Genomic DNA, 25,114 nt, shown 5'->3' on the forward strand with positions numbered 1-25,114 from the left:
CAGGATCCCAGCGCTGGGAAATAGAGCCTTGGGGCACTGATGGAAAACACCTGTGGGGGTTGAGGCACAGGGAGAGACTCCCAGCCTCACAAGAGAGATTGTTGGAAAGTCCCACGGGATGCACAAGCCCGCCCACATGGGAATTGGCACCAGAGGGGCCCAGTTTGCTCGGAGGAAGTGATGGAAGGGACTGAGGTCCGACAGAGAGTGGAGCAAGTGCCATTGTTCCCTCTAGGACCCCGCCCCCATATACAGCGTCACAACCCAGCAACTGGGGTGCCCTGCCCTGGTGAACACCTAAGGCTCCTGCCCCTCATATGTAACAGGCACGACTAGACCAAAGAAAAAAAAAAAGATGGCTCAAACAGAATTGAAAGCCCCACAACCAATAATTTTAAGCGACCAAGAGATAGGCAACCTATCAGATGCACAGTTCAAAGCACTGGAGATCAGGATGCTCACAGAATTGGTTGATTTTGGTCACAAATTAGATGAAAAAATGAAGGCTACAATAAGTGAAATGAAGAGAAATGCACAGGGAACCAATAGTGATGGAATGAAAGCTGGATCTCACATCAGTGGAGTGGACCAGAAGGAAGAAAAAAACATACAATCAGAAAAGAATGAAGAAATACCAACCAAAAAATGAGGAGAGGCTTAGGAACCTCCAGGACATCTTTAAACATTCCAACATCCAAGTTATAGGGGTACCAGAGGAGAAAAGGAAGAACAACAAGAGGAAAACTTATTTGAACAAATAATGAAGGAGAACTTTCCCAATCTGCAAAGGAAATAGACTTCCAGGAAGTTCAGGAAGCTCAGAGAGTCCCAAAGAAGTTGGACCCAAGGAGGAACACACCAAGGCACATCATAATTACATTAGCCAAGATTAAAATGAAGGAGAGAATCCTAGAAGCAGCAAGAGATAAGTAGATAGTAACCTACAAAGGAGTTCCCGTCAGACTTGTCAGCTGATTTCTCAAAAGAGACCTTACAGGCAAGAAGGGGCTGGAAAGAAATATTCCAAGTCATGAAAGCCAGGGACCTACACCCAAGATTGCTCTATCCAGCAAAGTTTTCATTTAGAATGGAAGGGCAGATGAAGTGCTTCCCAGATAAGGTCAAGTTAAAGGAGTTCATCATCACCAAGCCCTTATTTTATGACATGTTAAGGGGACTTATCTAAGAAAAAGAAGATGAAAAACATGTATAGTAAAATGACAGCAAACTGATAATTATTAACAACCACACCTAAAACAAAACCAAAAGAAACTAAGCAAACACCTAGAACAGGAACAGAACCACAGAAATGGAGATCACATGGAGGGTTAGCAACAGGGGAGTGGGAGGAAGAGAGAGGGGGAAAGGTATGGAGAATAAGTAGCATAGATGGTAGGTAGAAAATAAACAGGGGAGGGTAAGAATAGTACGGAAAATGTAGAAGCTAAAGAACTTATGACACATGGATGTGAACTAAAGAGGAATGTGGGTGGGAGAGGGTGTGAGGGGTGGAAATGGGACAACTGTAATAGCATAATCAATAAAATATATTTAAAAACTGAAAAAATAATCCATGTTCAATGTTAGTTGATTGGTTTTGATAACTGTGCCGCGGTTTTATAAAATGTTAACATTTGAAGAAGCTGGGTGAAGGGTATATGGGAATTTTTTGTTACCTTTGTAACTTTTTACAAATCATAAATTACTAAAAACAAAGTAAAAAAAAATTAAAAGCAAAAAAATACATGTTAAATGTAGAAATTTTAGAAAAGAGAATAGACTAGAAAATTAAAATCTCTACCATTATCATCCAGAGATGGAAGTTCTGTTAATGTCTTAATGTAGTTTTGTTTCTTTTCTCTTTTTCCTTTTCCTTTCCTTCTTATCCTCACCTGAGGACATGCTTATTAATTTTAGAGAGAGGGAAAATGACGGGAAGAGAGAGGGAGAGAAACATTGATGTGAGAGAGAAACATTTATTGGTTGCCTCTTGTATCTGCTCTGACCAAGGAGCAAACCCCCAACCCAGGCATGTGCCCTGACCCAGAATGGAACTTGTGACCTCTCTGCTTATGGGGTGATGCTTCATCCAGTTGAGCCATACCGGTCAGGGCAACATTTAAACAATTTTGATCTGCATTGTCAAGCTTCCCTCCAGAAAGTTTGCCTTAACCCAGTGCTCTCACCCATGATCCCTTGTGGTTATTCTCAGTCTTTTGATTCTTTGGCAGTTTCATTGTTAAACTATATTTTTATTTATTTTTAACTGTATTTTTATATTTGCATTTTGATAAATGAAAGTTGGCATGAGACAAGGACTTATTAAAGTTTTTTTCCAGCTTGTTAGCCAGATGTCCGCTATTTATTAATCTGCCACCAGTTTTGAAATACATGCTATTAACATATTAAATCCTCACATTTGGGTCTGTTCTGTATGCTCTGGCTTATACCATTTTGCTTGAACTTCTGCTTTATATATATCTTGAGTATTCGTTAATGTGAATAGCCCGTTCCTCTCTCTCTCTGTTTTTAATGGTCAGTCTCATGATTCCCCACCCCCACCCCCCAAATTAGCTTTAGAATCATTTCCTAGCCACATTAAAACAATCGTTTTAGTATTTCTGTTGGAATGCCATTAAACCTATTGATTTGATGAGATCTGCTGTCTGTGCAGTTTTGCGAAGTTGAATATAGGAGAGTATGTGTGTAGTCAAACACAAGAGACAGGAAGGACAGAAGCCCACATGGTAGCAGTGCTTATTTCTGGGTAGAATTAGGAGTGGTTTTTATTTTGTTCTTTGATATCCTGTATTTCCCATAGTGTTCATACATTATTTGATCATAATCATACCTCCTTTTTAAAAAGTTCTTATTTAAAAAAAACACTTGATAATATGCTTAGGACGGTTGGATGGCGGGTCATAGGCATCCAACTAGAAGCACTGAGGACTTGGATTATGGCAGTGCAGAAGGTTAAGTCTAAGAGCTGCTGTGACCCGAGGAGAGACAGCACTTGGTGAGATTGTACATGTCTTCTTTAGGCTTGGTTGTCTGGGGATTGTAGCAGTACTAACCCTTCTGTTTGGCCCTCCTCTACTAGGCAGCCTGCCTCCAGTCATTGTGTATGACCGGAATGGATTCAGAATTCTGCTCCACTTTTCCCAGATGGGGGCCCCGGGTCACCCTGAAGTTCAGGTGCTACTGCTGACCATGATGAGCACTGCCACTCAGCCTGTCTGGGATATCATGTTTCAAGTGGCTGTGCCAAAGGTGAGCCATCTGCTGGTCAGATTCTTTGAGCTTGTCAATAAAGGCTCTCATTTCTGAGTAACAGGTCCTTTGCTGGGACATTATCTGTTAGTTAGGTATAAAGACAGAATCTGCACTCAAAGTCATGTAAGATAAAATGGGAACTCTGTTGGCTCTTTTTACTGCAGATTCTTGATGTCTGGATCCAGGTAGGTTCTTACATGATTCCTTAAGAATCTGTCTCTTCCCATCTCCTGACTTTGCTTTCCTCTTTGGAGCTTGTTCTCTGACAGACTCTCCACAAAGGAGAAAAATGGTACTCCAGAATTACATGGTTCTTAGCCCTTTTCTCTCAGAAAGAAACTCTCCAATGCTGTACACCTAAAACTAATACAAATAATATTGATTGTAAACTGTAATTGAAAAATTAACTATTTTAAAGATTAAATTAAATAATGAATATGGAAGAAGAAAAAAGAAAGAAAGAAATTCTCATCTGGCATGAAGCATGCAGACTGCCCAAGACAAGGATAGGATTGGCACTGTGGTGTTACCTGTATACACTGGCAATAATTTGGGTTCAGGGATATGAGGTACTCTGGCCAATTTGGATATTAGGTTTACCCCTTTCCAATGGGATGAGGGCTCCACTGATTAACAACCACACCAGAATCACAAATGGAGAAGGGGCATGTCCTAAATGGAAAGGTTCACGGCAGACAAAATTAAAGATACATATTTTCTAATCCTTATGGTGATCATGTGGGGCACATGTTACTTCTGGGGTTTTTTTTTTTTTTTTTTTTTTTTTGTTTTAGATTTTGTTTATTTTAAGAGAGGGAATGGAGGGAGAAAGAGAGAGAGAGAGAAACATCAATGTGCGGTTGCTGGGGGTCATGGCCTGCAACCCAGGCATGTACCCTGACTGGGAATTGAACCTGCGACACTTTGGTTTGCAGCCTGCGCTCAATCCACTGAGCTACGCCAGCCAGGGGTTACTTCTGTTTTATGAATTATCAGTCAAAGGCTCAGAAAGGTTGAATATTTTGTCCAAGGTCATAGAGCTGGTGAGTGGCAGAGTTAGAATTCAACTCAAGATGCGCCCTTACTCTGTATGTGCCTCTTAGAAGCCACTCTCTGACTCACGTCAGACACATTCTGTATATGGAAGGAGTGGGTGGTGTTTTGCATCCTGTCATCAATGGGTGGGGTGTGGGTCAAGCTTTCCTGTTCGCCTTATCTCCTTATTGAAGCTGTCATTTACTAGGAATGAGTTATTTGTTGATTCCCCTGTCCCCCTGTAGTCAATGAGAGTGAAACTGCAGCCGGCATCCAGTTCCCAGCTCCCAGCATTCAGTCCTTTGATGCCACCAACCGTGATCTCTCAGATGCTGCTACTTGACAATCCGCACAAAGTAGGTTCTGGTATCTTTTAACACCAGGGAGCTGGGGCCCTGAACTGTGGGTTGGCAGCTTGGTACATGGACAGAGGCATAATGAGGTCTTGCTCTGAAGTCTCTAGTGTGGTTGGGAGTGGTGGTGGGTTGGTTCCTGCTAGAGTATGTTTTCTTCTGAGGCTTATTGAAAGAATACTCGTGACCAGATTGTCGTGGCTGGGAACCAAGGGAGTGACACAGACTCCCCCTAATACAAGGAGTCTTCCAAAAGGGTGATGCCTGTCTGTTGTCCTCAGCTGGTCTCTGAGCAGTGGTCCAACTTAGGATTGCACAAGTGGGAAAGGACTTGCAGGATGTGTGCCTAGCTCCCCTTGTGTTTTGGTCCCCAGGGGTCTAGGCCAGGGTATTCTGTCACAGTTGGGTGAAGCCCTCACCTGGCTCCAGTTAACATGAATACACTGTTCTTTGGTGACTACTGGATGGGGAAAGGCTTTTACTTTGTGCTTGTCTCTCTGTTGCTCCTCACTAATTTACCATCTTCTGTCTTTGCTTAGGAGCCCATCCGGTTACGGTATAAGCTGACATTCAACCAGGGCGGACAGCCTTTCAGCGAAGTAGGAGAAGTGAAAGACTTTCCAGACCTGGCAGTCTTGGATGCAGCCTAACTTTTCACAAGACGCACCCTGCCATTCAAGTTTAGGCAGTGTTGTTTGTGCTGTTTATATAGGACTAATCATGGTGACCTAGTGCAAAGTGCCCAGAGTTCTGTCCCAATTCAGGCTCTGGTTGCCAACCACCAACTTCTGACTTGTTCCGCAGATTGTGTGTGTGTGTGTGTGTGTGTGTGTGTGTGTGTTGTATGGAGTTCAGGGGATGGAGGAACAGAACTTGGGATATGGGCAGTATGGGAAGTGCTAAAGCATTTGTGATAACCATCTGCTACAATCATATCTGTTTCTGCATATTTGGACACTGATCTCTCTGCTCAGGGTGAATGTTTTATAAGCCAAAGCTGTTGTTGTCTTCATGTATTATCTTTTCATTCATCCACTGTGTGCCTTGTCAGCCTTCAAAAGTCTTGGTTGCTCCCAGGCTGCTATTCTCAGGGACCTTAAAAGGGACCTACTTAGTTGGTTTTGGGGCAGAGTATATCTTCTGGGGCATTCTCTTTTAAGTAAGACCTTGTCTCCATTTCCATTAGAGAATGCTACTTGCAAGTGTTCCAGAATATCTTCTCAGTGGAAGGCTTGTTGCACTGCTTTCCATGTGACGGGCTGCCACTAGACCAGAGGAGCACTCCTGTGGGCCAATCATGTCCTTTACCACTGTGCCTTAGAATCACCCATAGACGGGCCCTCCAGGCCAGAGGGAAAAACAGATCCTAGGTCTCATTCAGGCCTCAGTTTCTGAGGGTTGTGCAGCCTGTCTGGGTCCTTACTCAGGACCCTCATCTCCATCCTTATCCTCTTTACAGGCATTTACCTAGAGCTCTTTGTGACACAGTGCTAGTTATTGTAAATCATAGCTACCAGGGTCCCCTGGAATGTTGCCTTCACAATCCAAGATGAAAAACTATGATACAAATGGATATGAAAAGAGCTTAGTAGTGATTTAAGTGGTGACTAAGTACAGAAAGTCATTGAATAAATACCCGTGTAGCAAATATACTCTATGGAGTTTTGAGTAAGTAGGAGCTGCAAAAGCCATTGCATTTAGAGATGATAGGGTTAAAGGGAATTGTCAACTATTGAGGAAGTAAGGAAGACTTCATGAAGGATGTGAAATCTTAACAACTGTTTCAGTGAAGAGAAAAGTCCTGGGGATCTGAACAACGCTGGAAAGAGATGTGGATTTTTGTTTTGAAGGAAAATTCAGGTATACAGTCTATACTTAGTACCTACTATGTGCTGGGTACTTCTTGCATGTTTTAGAAGTCCTACTTGGCCCAATTGGTGGGAGAAGAAAGCTGACCTTGGCTATGGTGGCCTAATGAAAGACTTTAAAATTCTAACAGCTCACCTGTTCTAGCAGAATTCTACCTCAGAAACCGTGAGGCTCCATTTGGGGCTTTTTATTATGAAACCTGGCACTCTGTAGACTGATCTTTCAATATCTACATTTAGTTGGAAATCTGCCAACACTAATTGGTGGGAAAAGTGCTATAAAAAACCAAGGTATGCTAATTTTTAAGCAAATGTGAAAACTCATAAATGATAGGCTGATTTCTTCATTTGGCCTAATGCACATAAGGTTCATTTTAATCTAAAGTTACTTTTATGTTCACGTGCTCTGTATAGCTTTTATAGGCTCTAGCTACTTCATAGTCTATAATGACAGTGTTTGGCCTAGGAAGAGTGATCCATTAAAATGCATGAATGAGGCTTACATGTGAAACAGTCTTATCCTGTTGTCAGAAGTAACTTGTGTGTGTCTGAACATTGTTCTGTCTTCTGGCAGTGGTGCTCTCTGCTTAGGTGGAGTTGGATAGGACAAGAGGGTTGGGGATAGGGTCCTGAAAGTGACTCTGGTTTACCTTATCAGTGCCTTCTAATTATCAGGTTCAGTGACCACTTAAGGTTCAACTCTTATCCTCTTAAGTATTTGAGCAACTACTATGAAGCAGGCACTGTTGTAGGCACTGTGGATACAGTAGTGACAGAGTCCTTGCCTTCCTGCATCTTCCATGCTAGTGAGGACAGGCAAGTCCCTATTACCTGGTAGAGGTAATCAGTAAGGCACTGATGATCAGTGTGTTCCTGTCCTCAACTCCTCTTCCGGGATTTATCTTACCCCTAGTTCTTTTCCTGCCTCTGTGCCTCTCCACCTGCCCTTAATTTTTCCCAGGGTTTAATCCTTAGGACTTCACTAAGCACATCTGGGCATTTAACCTCTAGATGGGGCCTAGACCTCCATCTCAAGCTTCTACCTCTGTGTTGACGTCAGATCCATGTTTTAAGCTGGCAGTGGGTCTGTTTATCTTGAGGTTCCACTGTTACCTCAAACTCCCATTGTTTAGAATGGAACCCAGCCTTCTCCTTGTTTCCACCTACATTTTCTTTTATTTGAAAGCATCTATCTGATCCTTCATGGATCCTTCATTCCTGCTCCATCCATTCTCCTTAATACTCTTGTCTCTAGTGTTTACTTCTACATACAACCATATCTTGCCCTCCCCTGTATTCACATTAGTCACCTGCCTCTCAGTTCTTTGAGCAGTGATACTTGCCACCACTAGAATTCTCTGACAATCTGTGTCATGGATCCCTTGCTGAAAAATTCTGCATGATTCTTAATGTCTGAAAAGCCTATGCAATCAAATTGAAGTTGCTTCCAGTACCCTCCTGTAACTGTGCACCCTACCCACTGGTATCATCCGCCAAAAATAGAGCACACTTTCCACAGCCACAAGAAAGTTGGTCGTGTTTTTTTTTTTAAGGAATATTTATTGATTTGAGAGAAACACAAACATCGATTTGTTGTTCTACTCGTTTATGCATCCACTGGTCGATTCTTGTATGTGCCTTGGCTGGGAATTTTACCCTCAACTTTGGTGTATTGGTGTTACAGAACAAACAAGGGGGGCCTGGGACGATATACTATTATTGAAAGAAGGCTCCGGGTCCCTTATGTCCACCGCCCGAAGAAAGAGGTCTTTCAATGCCAGAGATTCGTGAAAAAGAAAGAAGTGTTTATTTAATGCTATGCAAAATTAAAGTAGTGACCTAATGTCTTTATCAAAAATCCTAAAGTCCCTTAAAAGACCCACAAACAGACACAGTCCTTCCTTCCTTCCCCCTTTGCCCAGTCCAGAGTACCGTATCTCAGGAAAGGAAGTAGAAGTCCATGGCTCAGGCAGTCCTCTGGTTCTTCCCAGTTAGTACTCCATCTCGACTGGGAGACCTCCCTGGGTTCCCAGCACCCTCAGCTGAGTCACCGGGATCTCTGCTAAAACCAGGTGGTGGTTCCCCCTTCTAAAGCTGCGGGGGTCCCCATTCTGGCAAAGGCACGTGGTCCTCTCTCCCAGGGCCACAGGAGTCCCCACTCTGCCAGGCCGCATGGTTCTCTCTTTCAGGGCTGCGGGAGTCTCCACTCTGTCAAGGCCGTGTGGTTCTCTCTCTCTCAGGGCTGCGGGAATCTTCACTCTGCTAAAGCTGTGTGGTTCTCCCTCTCAGGGCTGCCGCAGGGTTCTCCCCCTCAATGGCTGCCACCTCTGGGTTTTAAATCCCCGGGCCTGCCTTCCTCTGCAGCCCCATTTCCGACTCCTCCTACACTCGGGCACACTTGCCCTCAATCTGCTGTCTTCTCCAGCTTTTCTGGTCACCATCGTGGGTCTGGGCAGGTGTGGCCCCAAGTCCTGGAGCCAATCATCTCCAAGCTCCCATGCAGGCGCTGTAACTCAGGGGACCTGTCCCCCAGTTACACCGTGGTGGGGTAGTTCCATTCCCTTGGCTCTGAGCGTGGCCACAGCTATTTAACATACTTAAGCAACCAGCCAAGGCTATAGATATGTTAAATATGACCACACCAGAGCTTAGCTGCAAGGCTGTTTCTATGCAAAACAGCTCTCAATGGCCCTGCTCCATTTGTCCCTTCCCCCAACCCACACCCTGGGGGTGGAGTTAGAACATCCTAAAATCTCCTGGACACCTTGAGTTCTGGACCCCATTTCAAATGCCCATTTGGGGTCCCCCCTCTTGGCTGCACCCTGTAACATTGGGACAACACTAACCAACTGAGCTACCCGAATAGGTAATTAACAAAACATTACCTGTCATGTTATTTGTGGAAGGCCGCTCTGTGTGGCGTGGGCCCAGCTCCCACTCAGAGATGCACAGGATCCGTGCCCACAGATAGGTTTACCCGTGGGGAATCAGGCCTGCAATGTACCTAGGCTGCTGTGAGTCTTGCTTTTTGCTAAAACTCCCGCACTCTGACTTGAGGACATTTACTGCAAAGCAACTTCCTAAAAACCATGCTAAACCTTCCAAGGATGAGCGTAACTGGTCCAGCCACTTTTGCCTTTTCATTTGCAAATATCCCTCTTCTGTGATGTGATTACCAGCATCCTCTCCTTTGTTTTCTGTATAAGGTAACCACATAAAGCAACCTGTGCATAGTTAATGAGGATCTTCTTGTACTGTGCCCAGTAAGACAATAAAAGCTCATTGGAGCGAGGGTCGAGGCTTTTGCTCCCCTTGAGAGAAAAGCCATGCTGTCCTTTTTTTTGTCCACAGGATTCGATCGTCCATGTGCATATCTCATTTCATCCATAATGACGAGGACCCCACGAGCCGGGATCTGCATCAGTTATTTATTTATTTATTTATTTATTTATTTATATTTTTGAAATTGTTTTTCAATTACTGTTGTCCCTATTTTCCCCCATTACTCTCCCCTTCCCTTCTCGCCCCCACCTCTCAAATCCCACATCCAGTCCTCCACACCCCTTGTCTTTGTCCTCGGGTCCTTGATACAAGTTCCTTGACTTGACTCTTCCCCTTCTTTCCCTGTTATCCACCTCCTCCCTCCCCTCTGGTTATTGTCAGTTTGTTCCTTATTTCCGTGTCTCTGGATCTCTTTTGCTTGCTTCCTTGTTTTGGTGATTATGTTCCGCTTATAGGTGAGATACCCGTCATGTTTTGATAATGTTTTCTCCTGTCCCTTTCCGCACCTGTGCAGTTTACTCCTCCCTTTATTTCTTCAGTGAATGTAAAATGCTGCTTTATCTGTGTGTCACTGAGAGAGTAATGGGCAATGGAGAGAGTAAATGTTGAAAACAGGATAAATGACTTAAGAACGAAAGAACATGACTTTTACCCATTAAAGATAATGTAAAATGAGAGAATACAAAAGTTAGACAGCAAAGGTGATATTCTAAAATGCAAAGACTGCTGGACTACAGCAGTGTTTACAAGTCACAATTTTTTTTTAATCCTCACCTAAGGATATGCTTATTGATTTTAGAGCAAGAGGAAGGGGGGAGGAGAGAGAGAAACAGTGTGAAACAGAAACATGGATCAGTTGCCTCCTGTGCGCACCCTGAGTGGGGATTGAACCTACAACCCTGGTATGTGCCCTGGCCAGGAATTGAATCCTCAACCTTTTCTGTCCAGGATGATGCTCCAACCAACTGAATCACCTGGCCAGGGCACAAGTCACAAATTCTTTAAATATATTCCAATATAGAAGACACCCAGCCCCAAAATAGAAAATTCTGTCAATTAGGGGTCCTTTTTTTTTTTTTTAAACTAAGAAAAGGGCAAGATTGTGTCCTGGAATGCTGCCTATGGTTGGTTTGTTTGTTTGTTTTCTCTTTTTTAAAGGTAAGGTTTGACACTTCATCTGGAAAGAGGTGGAGCCAAGTAAAGACAAAGCAGGGAGTGTCTTTGATAAGATCATACAGTTAAGATACAATGTCAGCTGGAATGAAAAAAGCCAGGCCTTTTGCTGCCCTTGTTCAAGGCAGTCCCAATTCTACCATGTTTATCTGAATAAAGCTTGCATTTTAAAAAACATGAGCATTTACCATGACTGGTGTGGCTCAGTGGGTTGTGTTATGCCCCAAACTAAAAGGTCCCCAGTTCCATTCCTGGTCAAGGCAGATGCCTGGTCAAGGCTGGCACCTGGTTGGGGGTGTGCTAGAGGCAATAGATCAATGTTTCTTGCACATTGATGTTTCTTTCCCTTTCCCTCTCCATAAAAATAAAAAATCTTTTAAAAAAATAAGCATTTTGTTTCTTTGGTTTTTATTCTTGAATACTTCATCTCACTTCTAGAGGTTATTCTTAAAATTGATATAAGCCTTCTTAAAGTTGAGGTCTTCTGAAGCACCCAAAAGTTTATTTTTTTATTTGTTTTATTTATTATTTATTTATTTATTTTTAAAGAATTTGTGTTTTTTTTAAAGATTTTATTTATTTTTAGAGAGGGAAGGGAGGGAGAAAGAGAGAGGGAGAAACATCAATATGTGGTAGCTGGGGCCCATGGCCTGCAACCCAGGCATGTTCCCTGACTGGGAATCAAACCTGTGATGCTTTGGTTTGCAGCCCGCGCTCAGTCCACTGAGCTATGCCAGCCAGGGCTAGAATTTGTTTATTTTTAGAGAGAGGATAAGGGAGGGAGAAAGGGAGTGGCTTCAGTGGGTTGCCTCTTGCATATAACTGGAGACCTGGCCCACAACCCACATATGTGCCCTGACCGAGAATCAAACTGTTGACCTTTGGTTCACAAGCTGATTCTCAATTACTGAGCCATACCAGCCAGGGTTCACAATTCATTTACTATTTGTGCTTGGCCTGTCTGCCTGGTTTCCATACAGGAACAGACTTGACTTGCTCATAAGTATTTAAAGCTTAAAATTTTGGTGAGGTTCAGATTAACACTGAGACAAAGTAAACACCAAAAGTTACAATCATCTTGTATTTCTATAACAAGAAACTTAAAATCATTAAGAATGTTCTATTTGCAATAGCACTGAAATCAATACAATACTTTGGAATAAATTTATAAAAAGTACAAGACTTTTACAATATACAATTACAAGATATTGCTGGGAGAAAGAAGATCTAAATTAGAGGTCCTCAACCAGGGGTGACTGTTTAAACTGGAAGACACTTTGAAACCAGAAAATACACTGGTGTTCGGGCTGCCTGTCACCACCAAACCCAAAAAGCAATGACAGCAAATTGAATCTTTATGGGCACTTTATTCAAATGGCTGGAGATCTGAGAAGATGGCTGGTTCATACCCTAACAAACCATCTTCCCTTCTCTTTCCTCGCCAGATCTTTTATAAGGGGGTGGGGGCTTTGAGATTCAGAAGCTCCAACATTCCTGTCCTGGGCAGTTAGCTGATCCCAAGGGGGAGGGGTGGTCGTCTGCTCTCCCTGGAACAAAGGTTCAGATGTCCCCAGGCAGTAATCTTCTATCAGTGCTCCAGGAGGTGGGCTGTTTTTCCCAGGAGCCAGGATGGGCCTTATCTGTAGTTTCTGAAACAAAAGCTTTAACATACACATTATTTGCTAGACTCATAACTTTTTACCTTAAGCTAAAATTTTCCAAGTTTTGAGTCCCCTATCAGAAATGCAAAGGGTCTCAAGTAGCAAAATAATTTTTTTAAAAGAACAAAGTTCATACAAGACTTACACTTGTATGAACTACAGTGTTCAAAACAGGTTGGTATTGGTACAAGAATAGAAAACAGAATTCAGAGTCCAGAAATCCTTACTTTTGTCACTTGATTTTTGACAAAGATCTAAAGGCAATTCAGTAGAGAAAGAAAAGTCTTTTCAACAAATCCTGGGATAATTGTATGTCTGCCCACTCACACAAATGAACTTAGACCTTTACCTCATACCATACCCACCCCCCAAAAAATGAGCTCAATTTGGATCACAGACCTAAGTGTAGGAGCTAAAACTTCTAAGATTTCTGGAAGAAAATTAGGAAAAATTGTTCACAATTTTGAGTTAGGTGAAGAGTTTTCCCCTGCTTCTTGAATACACTTTTTAAATAATTTTTTAAAATTACAGTTGATACAATATCAGTTTTAGCTGTACAGTATAGTGATAAGACATTTATATAACTTATGAAGTAAGCGATCACCCCAATCTAGCACTTACCTAGCACCATAGTTAATTCCCTGTTTTACTTTACATCCCTATGACTATTTTGTGACCACCAATTTGTACTTAATCCCTTCTCCTTTTCCACCCATCTCACTACCTCTTCTTAGATACAACAAAAAAGTATGATACATAAAGGGAAAAATTGGTAATGGTCAAAGTAAAAAAAACATGCATCTCAAAAGACACCATTAAAGTGAAAAGGCAAACTGTAACCGGAAAAGACACCGGCGTTCAGGCTGCCTGTCACTACCAAATCCAGTAAGTAATGACAGTGATTGAATCTTTTATAGGTGCTTTATTCAGATGGCTGGCGATCCAGAAGATGGTGGGTTCATACCCTAACAAACCATCTTGCTCTTTCTTTTCCAGCCAGATCTTTTATAAGGGGGTTGGGGGAGGGAAAACAAGGTGTCAGCGAAAACCTTTGAAATTCAACAGGTGCTTCCAAGGGGGAAGGGTAGTCACTTGCTTCTTCCTGGTACAGAAGTCTCCAGATGAGGTAATCCCCAGTCAGTGACCCAGGAGGTCAACTGCTTAAAATTTAGGTGCCAGGATGGGCCTTATCTGTAGTTGCTGAAACAAAAACTTAACATACACATTACTTGCTAGATTTATGACTATTTACCTTAAGTTAAATTTTCCCAAGTCTTAAACCCCTATCAAAACTACAGATGGGTAGAAAATATTTACAAACCATATCCTTAATAAAGGAATTATATACATGTAATGTGTAATGAACTTTAATAGCTCAATAATATGAAAATAACTCCATTTTAAAATTGGACAGAAGGTTTGATTAAACATTTCACTGAAGATATAATGATGGCTAATAAGCAGATGAAAAGACGTTTAATATCACTTGTTATGAGGGAAATTCAAGTTAAAGCAACAATGACTTCACACTTCATTTGGGGAGGCTGTAGAGAAATTGGAACCCTCTTACATTATTTTATTGATGGTAATATAAAATGGTATAGGCACTCTGGATAAATCTTGCAGTTTGGAGCCCTGGCTGGCGTAGCTCAGTGGGTTGAGCACGGGCTGCAAACCAAAGCATTGCAGGTTTGATTCCCAGTCAGGGCACATGCCTGGGTTGCAGGCCACAGCCCCCAGCAACCCCACATTGATGTTTCTCTCTCATTCTCTCTTTCTCCCTCTCTAAACATAAAAATAAATAAAAAAATCTTAAAAAAACCTTTAACAAAAATCTTGCAGTTTGTTAAATTTACCTTAAAATTTATCAGTTACACTTCTGGGGACCAAAAAGTAATGCCCAAAGATAAGTGAATGTTCGTAGCAGAGTTGTAACTGGAAAAGACACTGGCGTTCAGGCTGCCTGTCACTACCAAATCCAATAAGCAATGACAGTGATTGAATCTTTTATAGGCGCTTTATTCAGATGGCTGGCGATCCGAGAAGATGGTGGGTTCATACCCTAACAAACCATCTTACTCCTTCTTTCCCGGCCAGATCTTTTATAAACGGGTTGGGGGAGGGCAAACAAAGTGTCAGCGAAAGCCTTTGAAATTCAACAGTTGCCTCCAAGGGTGGAAGGATAGTCACTTGCTTCTTCCTGGTACAGATGTCTCCAGGCAAGGTAATCTCCAGCCAATGCCCCAGGAGGTCAGCTGCTTATTCTCAGGTGCCAGGATGGGCCTTATCTGTAGTTGCTGAAACAAAAACTTAACATAGGCATTACTTGCTAGATTTATGACTGCCTTAAGCTAATTTTTCCCAAGTCTTAAGCCCCTATCAGAGTTACTCATAAAAGTCAGTGTCCATCAACTGGTGAATGGGTAAAATGTCAAGCCACACAGTGAATTACTATGTAGCAGCAGGAACAAACTGCCACTACAGGACAAGATACAGGGTGCAACAAGATACAGGGTGCAAGGTGGACCACTGAAACATGCTCAGTGAAAGAGACCAAATGCAAAAGGCTACATAGTGTCTGATTCAATGTATTTGAAATGTCCAGAGAGGTAAATGTATAGACAGCAAATCAGTGGTTTCCCAGGACTGGGTGTGGGAGCAGAGGTTAAGTGCAAATGGGCAGCAAGGAACTTTTGGCTAATGGAAATGTTCTTATGGAGATGGCACAACTCTAAATTTACTGAAAATCATTGAACTTTATACTTACTGTGGGTGATTTTTTTATGTCCTGTAAATTTATTACTCAATAAACCTGTTTAAAAGTGTCAGCTGGTTGGGGAGGGAATAGGCATGTTAGAGGTATCTAAGGCTTCTGAGCAAGACCTGGGGCTTGATCAGTTTGCACCTACAAAGCTAGTGTACCAGCTTTCCTACTTTGTGGATTTAGGTCTTCCAGAAATAGCAAAAGTATTTACAACTGTACACCAGGAATTTTGTTTGTTTCCTCCTTGGTTGGTGTGACTCAGTTGACTGAGTGCTGGCCTGGGAACTGAAATGCCATTTCCGTTGATTCCCCATCAGGGCAAATGCCTGGGTTGTGGGCCAGGTCCCCAGTTGGAGATTAGAGAGAGACAGCTGACCTCTAACGCACATGATGATTCCGCCCCTCTTTCTGCCTCCCTTCCCCTTCTCTAAAAATAAAATCTCAAAAAATAAAATTTTGTTTCCTCTGACAAAGTGAAACTGGAAAAGACACCAGTGTTCGGGCTGCATGTCACTACCAAACCCAATAAGCAATGACAGCAACTAAATCTTTATGGGCGCTTTATTCAGATGGCCAGCCATCTGAGATGGTGGGTTTATACCCTAACAAACCATCTTCCCTTCTCTTTCCAGGCCAGACTTTTTATAACAGGGAATAAACAAGGTGCGGTGGGAGTTTTTGAAATTCAGGGAGGATTAGGTAGAAGAAATTGCAACATTACTGTCCTGGGCAGTTAGCTCTTCCCAGGGACATGCGGCCATCTATGCTGCCTAAAACAAAATGGCTGGGATGCCCGCAGTTGTTCTCAGGTGGTAATCTTTACCAGTGCCCTAGGAGATCAGCTGTTTTCCCAGGAGCCAGGATGAGCCTTACGCATCTGTAGTTACTGAAACAAAAGCTTTAACATATACATTACTTGCTAGGCTTATAACTTTTTATCTTAATCTAAAATTTTCCAACTCTTGAGTCCCTAATCAAAAGGAGACTCTCCCAGGTTGTGTCTTTTTGAGGTGTCCACATAGTTTCCAACTGGAGGAAGCAGTAAGTTGCAGACTGGGGAGTTCTAGTGTGCTGTCTCAGGAAAGGTCAGGAGATCAGTGTGGCCAGAGTGATGGGACAAGAGTGGAAGAGTGCTGGGCAGAGGCCAAGCCACGTCTGTCCCTCTGTCCCCTTAAAGTACCGTCGTGTTCAGGCTACCTGAGTTCAAATCTCCGCACTGCCACTTTCTAGCTACCTAACCGGCTATCTTCCTAGCTCTGAACCAGCTGCCTGCTCCCTCTCTTTGTCTTTACGTAGGGGACAGTAATAGTATTCACGGGAGGTCCGTAATGCTCAATTTGCACCCAAGTTAGCGGAAGCAGCGTTTCCAAAGCCCAGCGCCGGCCCCGCCTCTCCCCCAGCGGCACTTACCTTTGCCTTGGTGACAGCCATCTACTTCCGGGGGAAGTACGGCGCGCGGAGAGGGCCATTCCCGGATGTAGACTTCGGATTGGTGACGGCAGAGGCGTTCGGAGGAGGTGCTGCGCTCTCACAGGGCCCCTGGTGCTGAGGTGGCTTGGTCATGGACTACTCCAAGTTCCTGGCTGAGGACTTCGACGTGAAGGAGTGGATCAATGCGGCCTTCAGGGCTGGCCCCAAGGAGGCGGCGGCTGGAAAGGCGGACGGGCACGCGGCCACCCTGGTGATGAAGCTGCAGCTGTTCATCCAAGAGGTGAACCACGCCGTGGAGGGTGAGCGGCGGGCCTCTGGGTAGTGGGGCCCATGCTGGGCGGTGGGTGTCTGGGCTTCCCGCATCGGCCTCGACGGACTGGCCGGAACAGAGACTGCAACCGCCTTTTAAGGGTAGTTAATAATAAGAAAAATAACACTAGCAGCCACTCCACGAACTCCTAGACGTGATTTTTTAAAATTGTTGTATTTTTATTAAGCCATTGAATTTACAAGTTACCTTGTTCTTTTCATGTTCTGTTTTCACAGAGAAACCCAAGGTTTTTCCAGGACAGTATTTTTTGGGGTGGCTCCTTTACTCTTTATTTTAACTTTTTATTCTATTACAGTTGTCCCAGTTTTTCCTGCTTTGCCCTACTCTGCCCAGCCCACCCCGCTCCCACAGTCAGTCCTCACATCGTTGTCCATTTCCATGGGTCATTCGTGCGTGTCCTTTGACTAGTTCCTCAATGTGATTTTAATCCACTGTATGTTTGTTAGGTATATCCTGCAGGCCAGCCTCCCTGGGAGGCTTGGTGGGGAAGACGAGGTCAGCAGGCTGCCCACTGGAATTGGGTCCAGTAAATAGACCTTTAACAAAGGTTAGGGAAGAGGGACACTTACTTCCATTCAAATTCTTTATTATACTTTTCATCTTTTACTAATTATTGAGCATCTATTGTGTGTGTGTGTCAAGACATGGGCACTGGGAATGAAAAGTGCCCCCCGATGGAGCTTGCTGCCTTGTGGAGACTATGTGTAAACCAGTTACATACAGTGAGGTGTGGCTTTACTGGGATTGAAACTGGGAGCTGTGGAGGCTGGAAGAAGGTACACTTACCTCCTGTCACGGAAGACTTCATAGGGCAAAGACGGAGGGTGGGCGTTAATAATAGCAGATATTTGAGTCCTTGGTATGTCAGTCATTGTTTTAGTGGTGTATATGTATTAATTAAATGGTTCTCAACCAGGGGTGGTAATGCCTGTCCCTCTCCCCGTAATATTTGGAAATTGGTGGGAATTTTTTCAGTTGTTGAAATGAGGAGAATGTTGTAAAGATAGATGGTGATGCTTAATGCCCACAGTGAAGGGCATGTCCTGAACAATGATGAAATCCCCTGGCCACAATGTTAATAGTGTCCCTTTATAGTCATGATTATCTAATTTAAGCCAGATTCCTTCTTTGTAGTTCTAGAAACTGCAGCTGACAGAAGTAACTTGTCCAGCATCACGTTGCTAATGAATGAAGGAGTCTGGAATTGAAACCAGGTGACTGGTTGCAGAGCCCAGACTTTTATCCAATATATGTACTTTGGAGATAGTCCTAGCCAGTTCAGAGAAGGATGAGAGGTTCAAACAGAGCTTCATCAATAATATCAATAGATACTAGTCTTCATCATCATCATCATTATAATTAGAAGATCACACTTTTCTGGGAGAAACTTCTGCTGGAGATAAGGTAGGAAAGGAGGTTGGGATTAAACTATGAAAGGCCTTTTTGGCCCTCCTATTGGGTTTGGGTTTCATCCATCAGCAGGGAGAAGCTTTCAGAGGTTTAAAGCTTTATATTTATGGAAGACGAGCCAGGGCCCAAGTGTGCAGTGAAGAGAAGTCACTGCAGACATTTTAGCAGGAGAGGGTAAGGGCCTTTAGCTGGAGGATTGATATGTTCATTTATTCAGTCAGCAGATATTCAGTATTGGGTACAAACTCTTTTCCTGGGTCTCAAGATATTGTTGAACACCACCCAGTCTTATGTTGGAGAGGTTGATGGGGATCACTCAGGATTTGAATGTCACATTGAAGAGTTTGGATTTTATTTAAAACCAGCCAGGGCTAGACTATATTTTGAAAAGACTGTGTAAGGCTTGGTTTCACCTCTGTGAAGTCTCAGGCAATAACCTCTGAACTTCAGTTTTTTTATCTCTAAGAGGTGGCTGCATGTCCTGGCTGGTGTGGCTCAGTGGGTTGAGCACTGGCCTGTGAACCAAAAGGTCGCCAGTTCAGTTTCTGGCCAGGGCAGGTGTGCAAGAGGCAGCCGTTCGATGTTTCTCTCACACACTGATGTTTATCTCCCTCTTTTGCTCTCTCTAAAAAGTAAATAAATAAAACCTTTTAAAAAAGAGAGGTGGCTGCTACTAATTGGCGTAAACAGTAAGTGATATAATGTATGAAAGCACCTGTCACATAACTGGTGTTCACCAAATGCCAGAGTCCTTCATTCTCCTTCCTTGGGAAGGGTGTTAAAATTGAACTTGGTGGTTGAAAACAATTGATGTTGGGTCAGGTCAATGGTACATTCTGTGTGAAATCACATGGCCCTTACCCATGAGTCTGGGGAGGACATGGTCTTGACAGAAGCCAGGTCACCTTCCACTTTGACATAGGTTGGGAAAGTGGTGTGGTTAATATACAACTTTCTTTCTGTCAGCTGATTTATGTCATTCACTAGTGACTGGTCTGATTTTCACCTTCAGTACTTATGTCTGTGTTTGGGTTCTTGCTTCAGAAACAAGTCTCCAGGCCCTTCAGAACATGCCCAAAGTGCTCCGTGATGTGGAAGCCCTTAAACAGGAGGCATCTTTCTTGAAAGAGCAAATGATTCTTGTCAAGGAGGACATTAAAAAATTTGAACAGGACACATCCCAGTCAATGCAGGTATTTTGGCTCCTGTCCTGAATATTGACTTGTGGTTTTAGAAGATGTACATTCTCAGAGTGGGAGGCCAACCTTAACTGAGAATTCTACCAAATACTCAGAGTACTCTTTTGCTGGGTTCCTTCAGCTTATTAATCTCTGTTCAGCACCTGTGACAATCAGCCTTGTGATTGTGTCATAAGGGACACAGGAGCTCCCTAGAGACAAGAACATGCCACAATACTTAGGTTTCAAGTTACTGATGGGAGGTAGAGATAATAGAACAGCCACTTCCTTGGTTTTTGACCCCTTTCCCTTTTAGGTGTTGGTAGAAATCGATCAGGTGAAGTCCAGGATGCAGCTTGCTGCTGAGTCCCTTCAAGAAGCAGATAAGTGGAGCACGTTGAGTGCTGATATTGAAGAGACATTCAAGACTCAGGTAAGTTTCCTATTTAGGGGAATGTTGTGAAATCTTCAGTGGGAACCTGAGGTTTGGGGAAACTAGTGAAATAGCCATTGTCTCACAACCGTAGGGGCAGGAGATGACCATGTACAGAAAAGTTTAGACATGGGGCAGGATGAATGTGAAAGTGCTCTGAGCATTTCCACGCTCTTGAGTTTTTACCCTCTGCTTGACTGAAGCTTTGAGTCCCACAGAGTGAATTCAGAAGATGCCCCAATAAAAAAGGCAGAGAGAACAGTCTAAATGAGAGCAGGATGGAATGTGGGCAGAGGGGCCTTATACACCACAGGATCATGCTGAGTTACTTAACCCTTCCTGGGCTGCAGAGTGTGGAAAGTAGTGTATTTCTGAAACTTGCTTATCAGGATGAAATGAGATGATTTCTTATGAAAAACTTTGTTACTTATAAAGCAAAATGATTTATTTATTATGCCTTGCTATTTTTAAAAACTTCAAAGTTTTAAAAAAATGTTATAAATGTACACAGGAAAAACTTTAATAAACAAGAATAAACAGCAAAACATGTCTTTCTTATAATTCTGACATCCCTAATTTCTCCTCTCCCATAAACTCTGTTACCACCTTTATGCCTATCCTTCTAGATACATACAGGTGTGTTTCCTGCCCATTTTTTTCCACAAGTGGGAGTACATTGTGAACACTGCTTTGTATCTTGTGTTTTTACTCAATCATCTATCTATTATTCTGTGTCAGGTGTCATTATTTTTACCTACAGCAGAGCCATACTCCTCCCCGTTCCATTTTAGAGTCCTGCAGGGTGTTGACAAATCCAATTGATCTGGCTTTATAGATATAAGTTGCAAATCTTTCTGAATTTCTGGCACATGTGTATGAGAGAATGGATTTAAGTATGGTCTCTCACTTTAATAGTAGTGAACTACCAATTTTAATTAGTTGAAAGTTATAAATCTTGTTTTTTCCTCTTCCCATTCTGCTATTCAGAACTGCCTGCCCACAGTGCCACATGGATCCTGTGGCACTCCCTCTAGGCCCTTCAAATCTGCCCAGAACCGCTCCCGACTTCCCCTTTCTTTTGGCCTCCCTGTCTTGGTTAGTGGTGAATTTTCCAACCAAGTATCTAGGCCAGAGCCTCAGCAGTCCTTAACGGCTCCTTCTTTCCCACCTCTCCCCTATTTGTCTTTAGTTATCTGTCCTTTTCATTCTTCTGCTATCACTCCAGTCATGCTTTCCAGTTGGTTTACTGCTAGACCAGTGCCATAGCCACCTATTGGTCTTGCTGCCAGGTCCCTCCCACATTCCAATTTATCCTCCACATGGGACCAGAGAGATATTCTAAAGCATAGAATGACACATTTCATTTCCCTGTCCTTTGTCCTCCCATTGTAACCTTCATCAGTTCCCCATTGTCTACCAGATAAATCTTATGCATACTCATAGGTGTAGCCTGTCTTTCACAGAGGGGTATGTGTGACTTTTTCTGTGGCCACCCCCTCCAGATGAACTCTACATTGTGATTGCTCTGAATTGTTAACACCATCCTTTTATATCTTCCTTCTCTGCCTGAACTGTCCTTCCTCTCTTTTCTTACAGATAGTAGACTTCCTCTCATCCTTCAAGGTCCAGCTGAAGTATCACCTCCTTTCTTATCCTCCCTGCTAGCCCTTCACCTCTTACATGCAACATTGATTGCTCCCTCACCTGTGCTTCTGTAACACTGAGGCATATTTTTAAAATTGTATTGCAGTCTTCTGTCCCAGTACTCTGTGAACTTCAGGACAGTAATGTGACCTTCCTCATCTTCAAACACCTCATACAGTCTCTGACACATCACAGATGTGTTGAGTACTGAAGCGAAGTGCAGTTAGTGATTATACTCTTAGTTCTTTTGTAAACATAGCATTTATTTTTCTAGTTACAAACATAATCTATGTGTATCTTAGGAGATTTGGAAAAATTAGAAAAATGCATGGAAGAAAACAAAATGATTCTCATTCTTATCCCCTAGTAATATGTTTTTTATGTTTATTAGATACTTTTTCTCTGTATTTGTATATATTTTTACTTATGTATTTGTATGTATACATATACTATAGGTAATATACATTTATATATATTTTAGTGTCAATATGCTTTTGTATCCTGTTTCTTTTGGTTAATAATAAGTGGTATTTTGCTATATAATTAATACTTTTTAAGAATATCTTCTGTGGGAGTGTCAAGAAAAAAATGACCCCAATGAAAGAACACATCAAAGCTCCAGAAAAAATACAACTAAGCGATGAAGAGATAGCCAACCTATCAGATGCACAGTTCAGAGCACTGGTGATCAGGATGCTCACAGAATTGGTTGAATTTGGTTGCAAATTAGATGAAAAAAATGAAGGCTATGCTAAGTGAAATAAAGGAAAATATACAGGGAACCAGTAATGATGGGAAAGAAACTGGGACTCAAATCAATGGAGTGGACCAGAAGGACAAAAGAACCAAATGGAAAAGAATGAAGAAACAAGAGTTCAGAAAAATGAGGAGAGGCTTAAGAATCTCCTGGACATCTTTAAACGTTCCAACATCTGAATTATAAGGGTAGCAGAAGGGGAAGAGGAGGAGCAACAAGTGGAAAAGTTATTGGAACAAATAATAAAGGAGAACTTCCCCATTCTGGCAAAGGAAATGGACTTCTAGGAAGTCCAGGAAGCTCAGAGAGTCCCAAAGAAGTTGGACCCAAGGAGGAACACACCAAGGCACATCATAATTACATTAGCCAAGATTAAAATGAAGGAGAGAATCCTAGAAGCAGCAAGAGATAAGGAGACAGTAACCTACAAAGGAGTTCCCATCAGACTGTCAGCTGATTTCTCAAAAGAGACCTTACAGGCAAGAAGGGGCTGGAAAGAAGTATTCCAAGTCTTGAAAGCCAAGGACCTACACCCAAGATTGCTCTATCCAGCAAAGCTTTCATTTAGAATGAAAGGGCAGATGAAATGCTTCTCAGATAAGGTCAAGTTAAAGGAGTCATCATCACCAAGCCCTTATTTTATGACATGTTAAAGGAACTTAGAAAAAGAAGATAAAAAACGTGTGTAGTAAAATGACAGCAAACTGATAATTATTAACAACCACAACCTAAACCTAAACCTAACCTAAAACAAACCAAAAGAAACTAAGCAAACAACTAGAACAGGAACAGAACCACAGAAATGGAGATCACATGGAGGGTTAGCAACAGGGGAGTGGGAGGAGGAGAGGGGGGAGAAGGTACAGAGAATAAGTAGCATAGATGGTAGGTAGAAAATAGACAGGGGGAGGACAAGAATAGTATGGAAAATATAGAAAAGCTAAAGAACTTATAAATATGACACATGGATATGAACTAAAGGAGGGGAATGTGGGTGGGAGAGGGTGTACAGGGTGGAGGGAGTGAAGGGGGAAAATGGCACAACTGTAATAGCATAATCAATAAGCTATTTAAAAAAAGAAAAAGACATCTGTGACTATAATATTCCACCTGCCATTATGAGTAATCCATAATTTCTATTTTATTTATTATAGAAGATTTAGGGTGCTTCCAGGTTTTGTTGTTATAACACTAACATTGCACTAATTAATTATAATACATTAATATCTTTGTGTACTCTGATTATTTCCTTAGACAAATTTCTAAAAGAGGGACTACCAGGTCAAAGGTTGTGAATATTTTTAAGGCTCTTGATGTATGGTACTAAATCGCTTTCCAGAAAGATAATATGAATTTAAAGCACCTGACAGACTTTTTTTTGCAACCTCACCAAAAATAAGTATTATAATTTTTAAAACCTTTTTTCAGTTTTGTTAAGAAAATGGCACTTTCTCATCTCAATTTGCATTTATTTGAGTACTAGTACCAGTAAGCACATTTTTATTGGCCATTTTCTTATTTTATGCTTTTTTATGTATTTTTCTCCATTATTAACTGAAGTAGCAGGGTTATTATAAAATGGGTATCCTCTGTGTTTTTTCTGCAGGACATAGGTGTGATTTCTGCCAAACTAACAGGCATGCAGAACAGCTTAATGATGCTTATTGACACACCAGACTACTCAGAAAAATGTGTGCACTTGGAGGCCTTGAAGAACAGGCTGGAGGCTTTGGCCAGCCCCCAGATTGTGGCAGCGTTTACCTCAAAGTCTGTAGGTGAGTGCTGGCTGTTTCTTACCATGTACCCCTCTGTACAGAGATAAGGCTATTTGAGTCTTCAGCCTTTACAATGTCTCAATGTTGATTAAATTATGTATATTGGAAGTAAATTATAACTTTATCGTGGTTGCCTTAACTTCAACATTTTACATGAAAAATTTCAAAATGTCAAAAAGTTGAAATAGGTGTACAACAAAACACCATCTAGATCCCAGCATTAGTATTTTGCCACCTTTGCTTTGTCACATACCTGCCCATCTGGCCAGCTCTTGAGACTCATCATCTTATTTATTTTTCATGGGATTTTTTAAAAGTATATTTTATTATGCTATTACAATTTTTCTAATTTTTTCCCCTTTATCACCTTTTAGCCCTGCACCCCTAACCCTCCAGCATTACCTTCACTTAGTGTTCATGTCAGTGGGTTGTACATACTAGGTTCTTTGACTTTTCTGTTTCCTATACCATACTTAACTTCTCCCCGTCTATTTTATGCCTGCCAATTATGCTTGTTATTCCCTGTACCTTCCTCCCCCCATTCTTTGCCCCCCACTGATAACTTGCCATGTGATGTCCATTTCTCTGATTCTGTTCATGTTCTAGTTGTTTGCTTAGTTTTTGTTTTTGTTTCTTTTTTAGGTTCAGTTGTTGATAGTTGTGAGTTGGTTGTCATTTTACTATTCATAGTTTTTGATCTTCTACTGCTTAGATAGGTCTCTTTAACATTTCATATAAAAAGGGCT

The 25,114-nt window shown here is 42.2% G+C and overlaps 2 protein-coding genes across 3 annotated transcripts in view; both read left to right on the plus strand.

Moving 5' to 3' along the window:
- GGA2 (golgi associated, gamma adaptin ear containing, ARF binding protein 2) overlaps positions 1 to 7,908 on the plus strand; it is a 33,614-nt gene extending 25,706 nt beyond the window's left edge. The window contains exons 15-17 of the mRNA XM_028512745.2: positions 3,101 to 3,270; positions 4,554 to 4,664; positions 5,201 to 7,908. Coding sequence (XP_028368546.1) covers positions 3,101 to 3,270; positions 4,554 to 4,664; positions 5,201 to 5,311 — 392 coding nt within the window. The 3' untranslated portion in view covers positions 5,312 to 7,908. The remainder of the gene's footprint in view (positions 1 to 3,100; positions 3,271 to 4,553; positions 4,665 to 5,200) is intronic.
- Positions 7,909 to 16,858: 8,950 nt separating this feature from the next.
- COG7 (component of oligomeric golgi complex 7) overlaps positions 16,859 to 25,114 on the plus strand; it is a 77,602-nt gene continuing 69,346 nt past the window's right edge. The window contains exons 1-4 of one of the 2 annotated variants that reach the window (XR_004902130.1): positions 16,859 to 17,139; positions 19,626 to 19,774; positions 20,076 to 20,192; positions 24,200 to 24,368. Coding sequence is in view for 1 of the 2 variants with exons in the window: in XM_028508112.2 (XP_028363913.1) it covers positions 16,971 to 17,139; positions 19,626 to 19,774; positions 20,076 to 20,192; positions 24,200 to 24,368 (604 nt within the window). In the remaining variant the exon portion in view is untranslated. The remainder of the gene's footprint in view (positions 17,140 to 19,625; positions 19,775 to 20,075; positions 20,193 to 24,199; positions 24,369 to 25,114) is intronic. The other variant, XM_028508112.2, reaches the window with a different exon arrangement.

This window comes from Phyllostomus discolor, chromosome 3, assembly GCF_004126475.2.
Source record: "Phyllostomus discolor isolate MPI-MPIP mPhyDis1 chromosome 3, mPhyDis1.pri.v3, whole genome shotgun sequence".
Lineage (NCBI taxonomy): Eukaryota > Metazoa > Chordata > Mammalia > Chiroptera > Phyllostomidae > Phyllostomus > Phyllostomus discolor.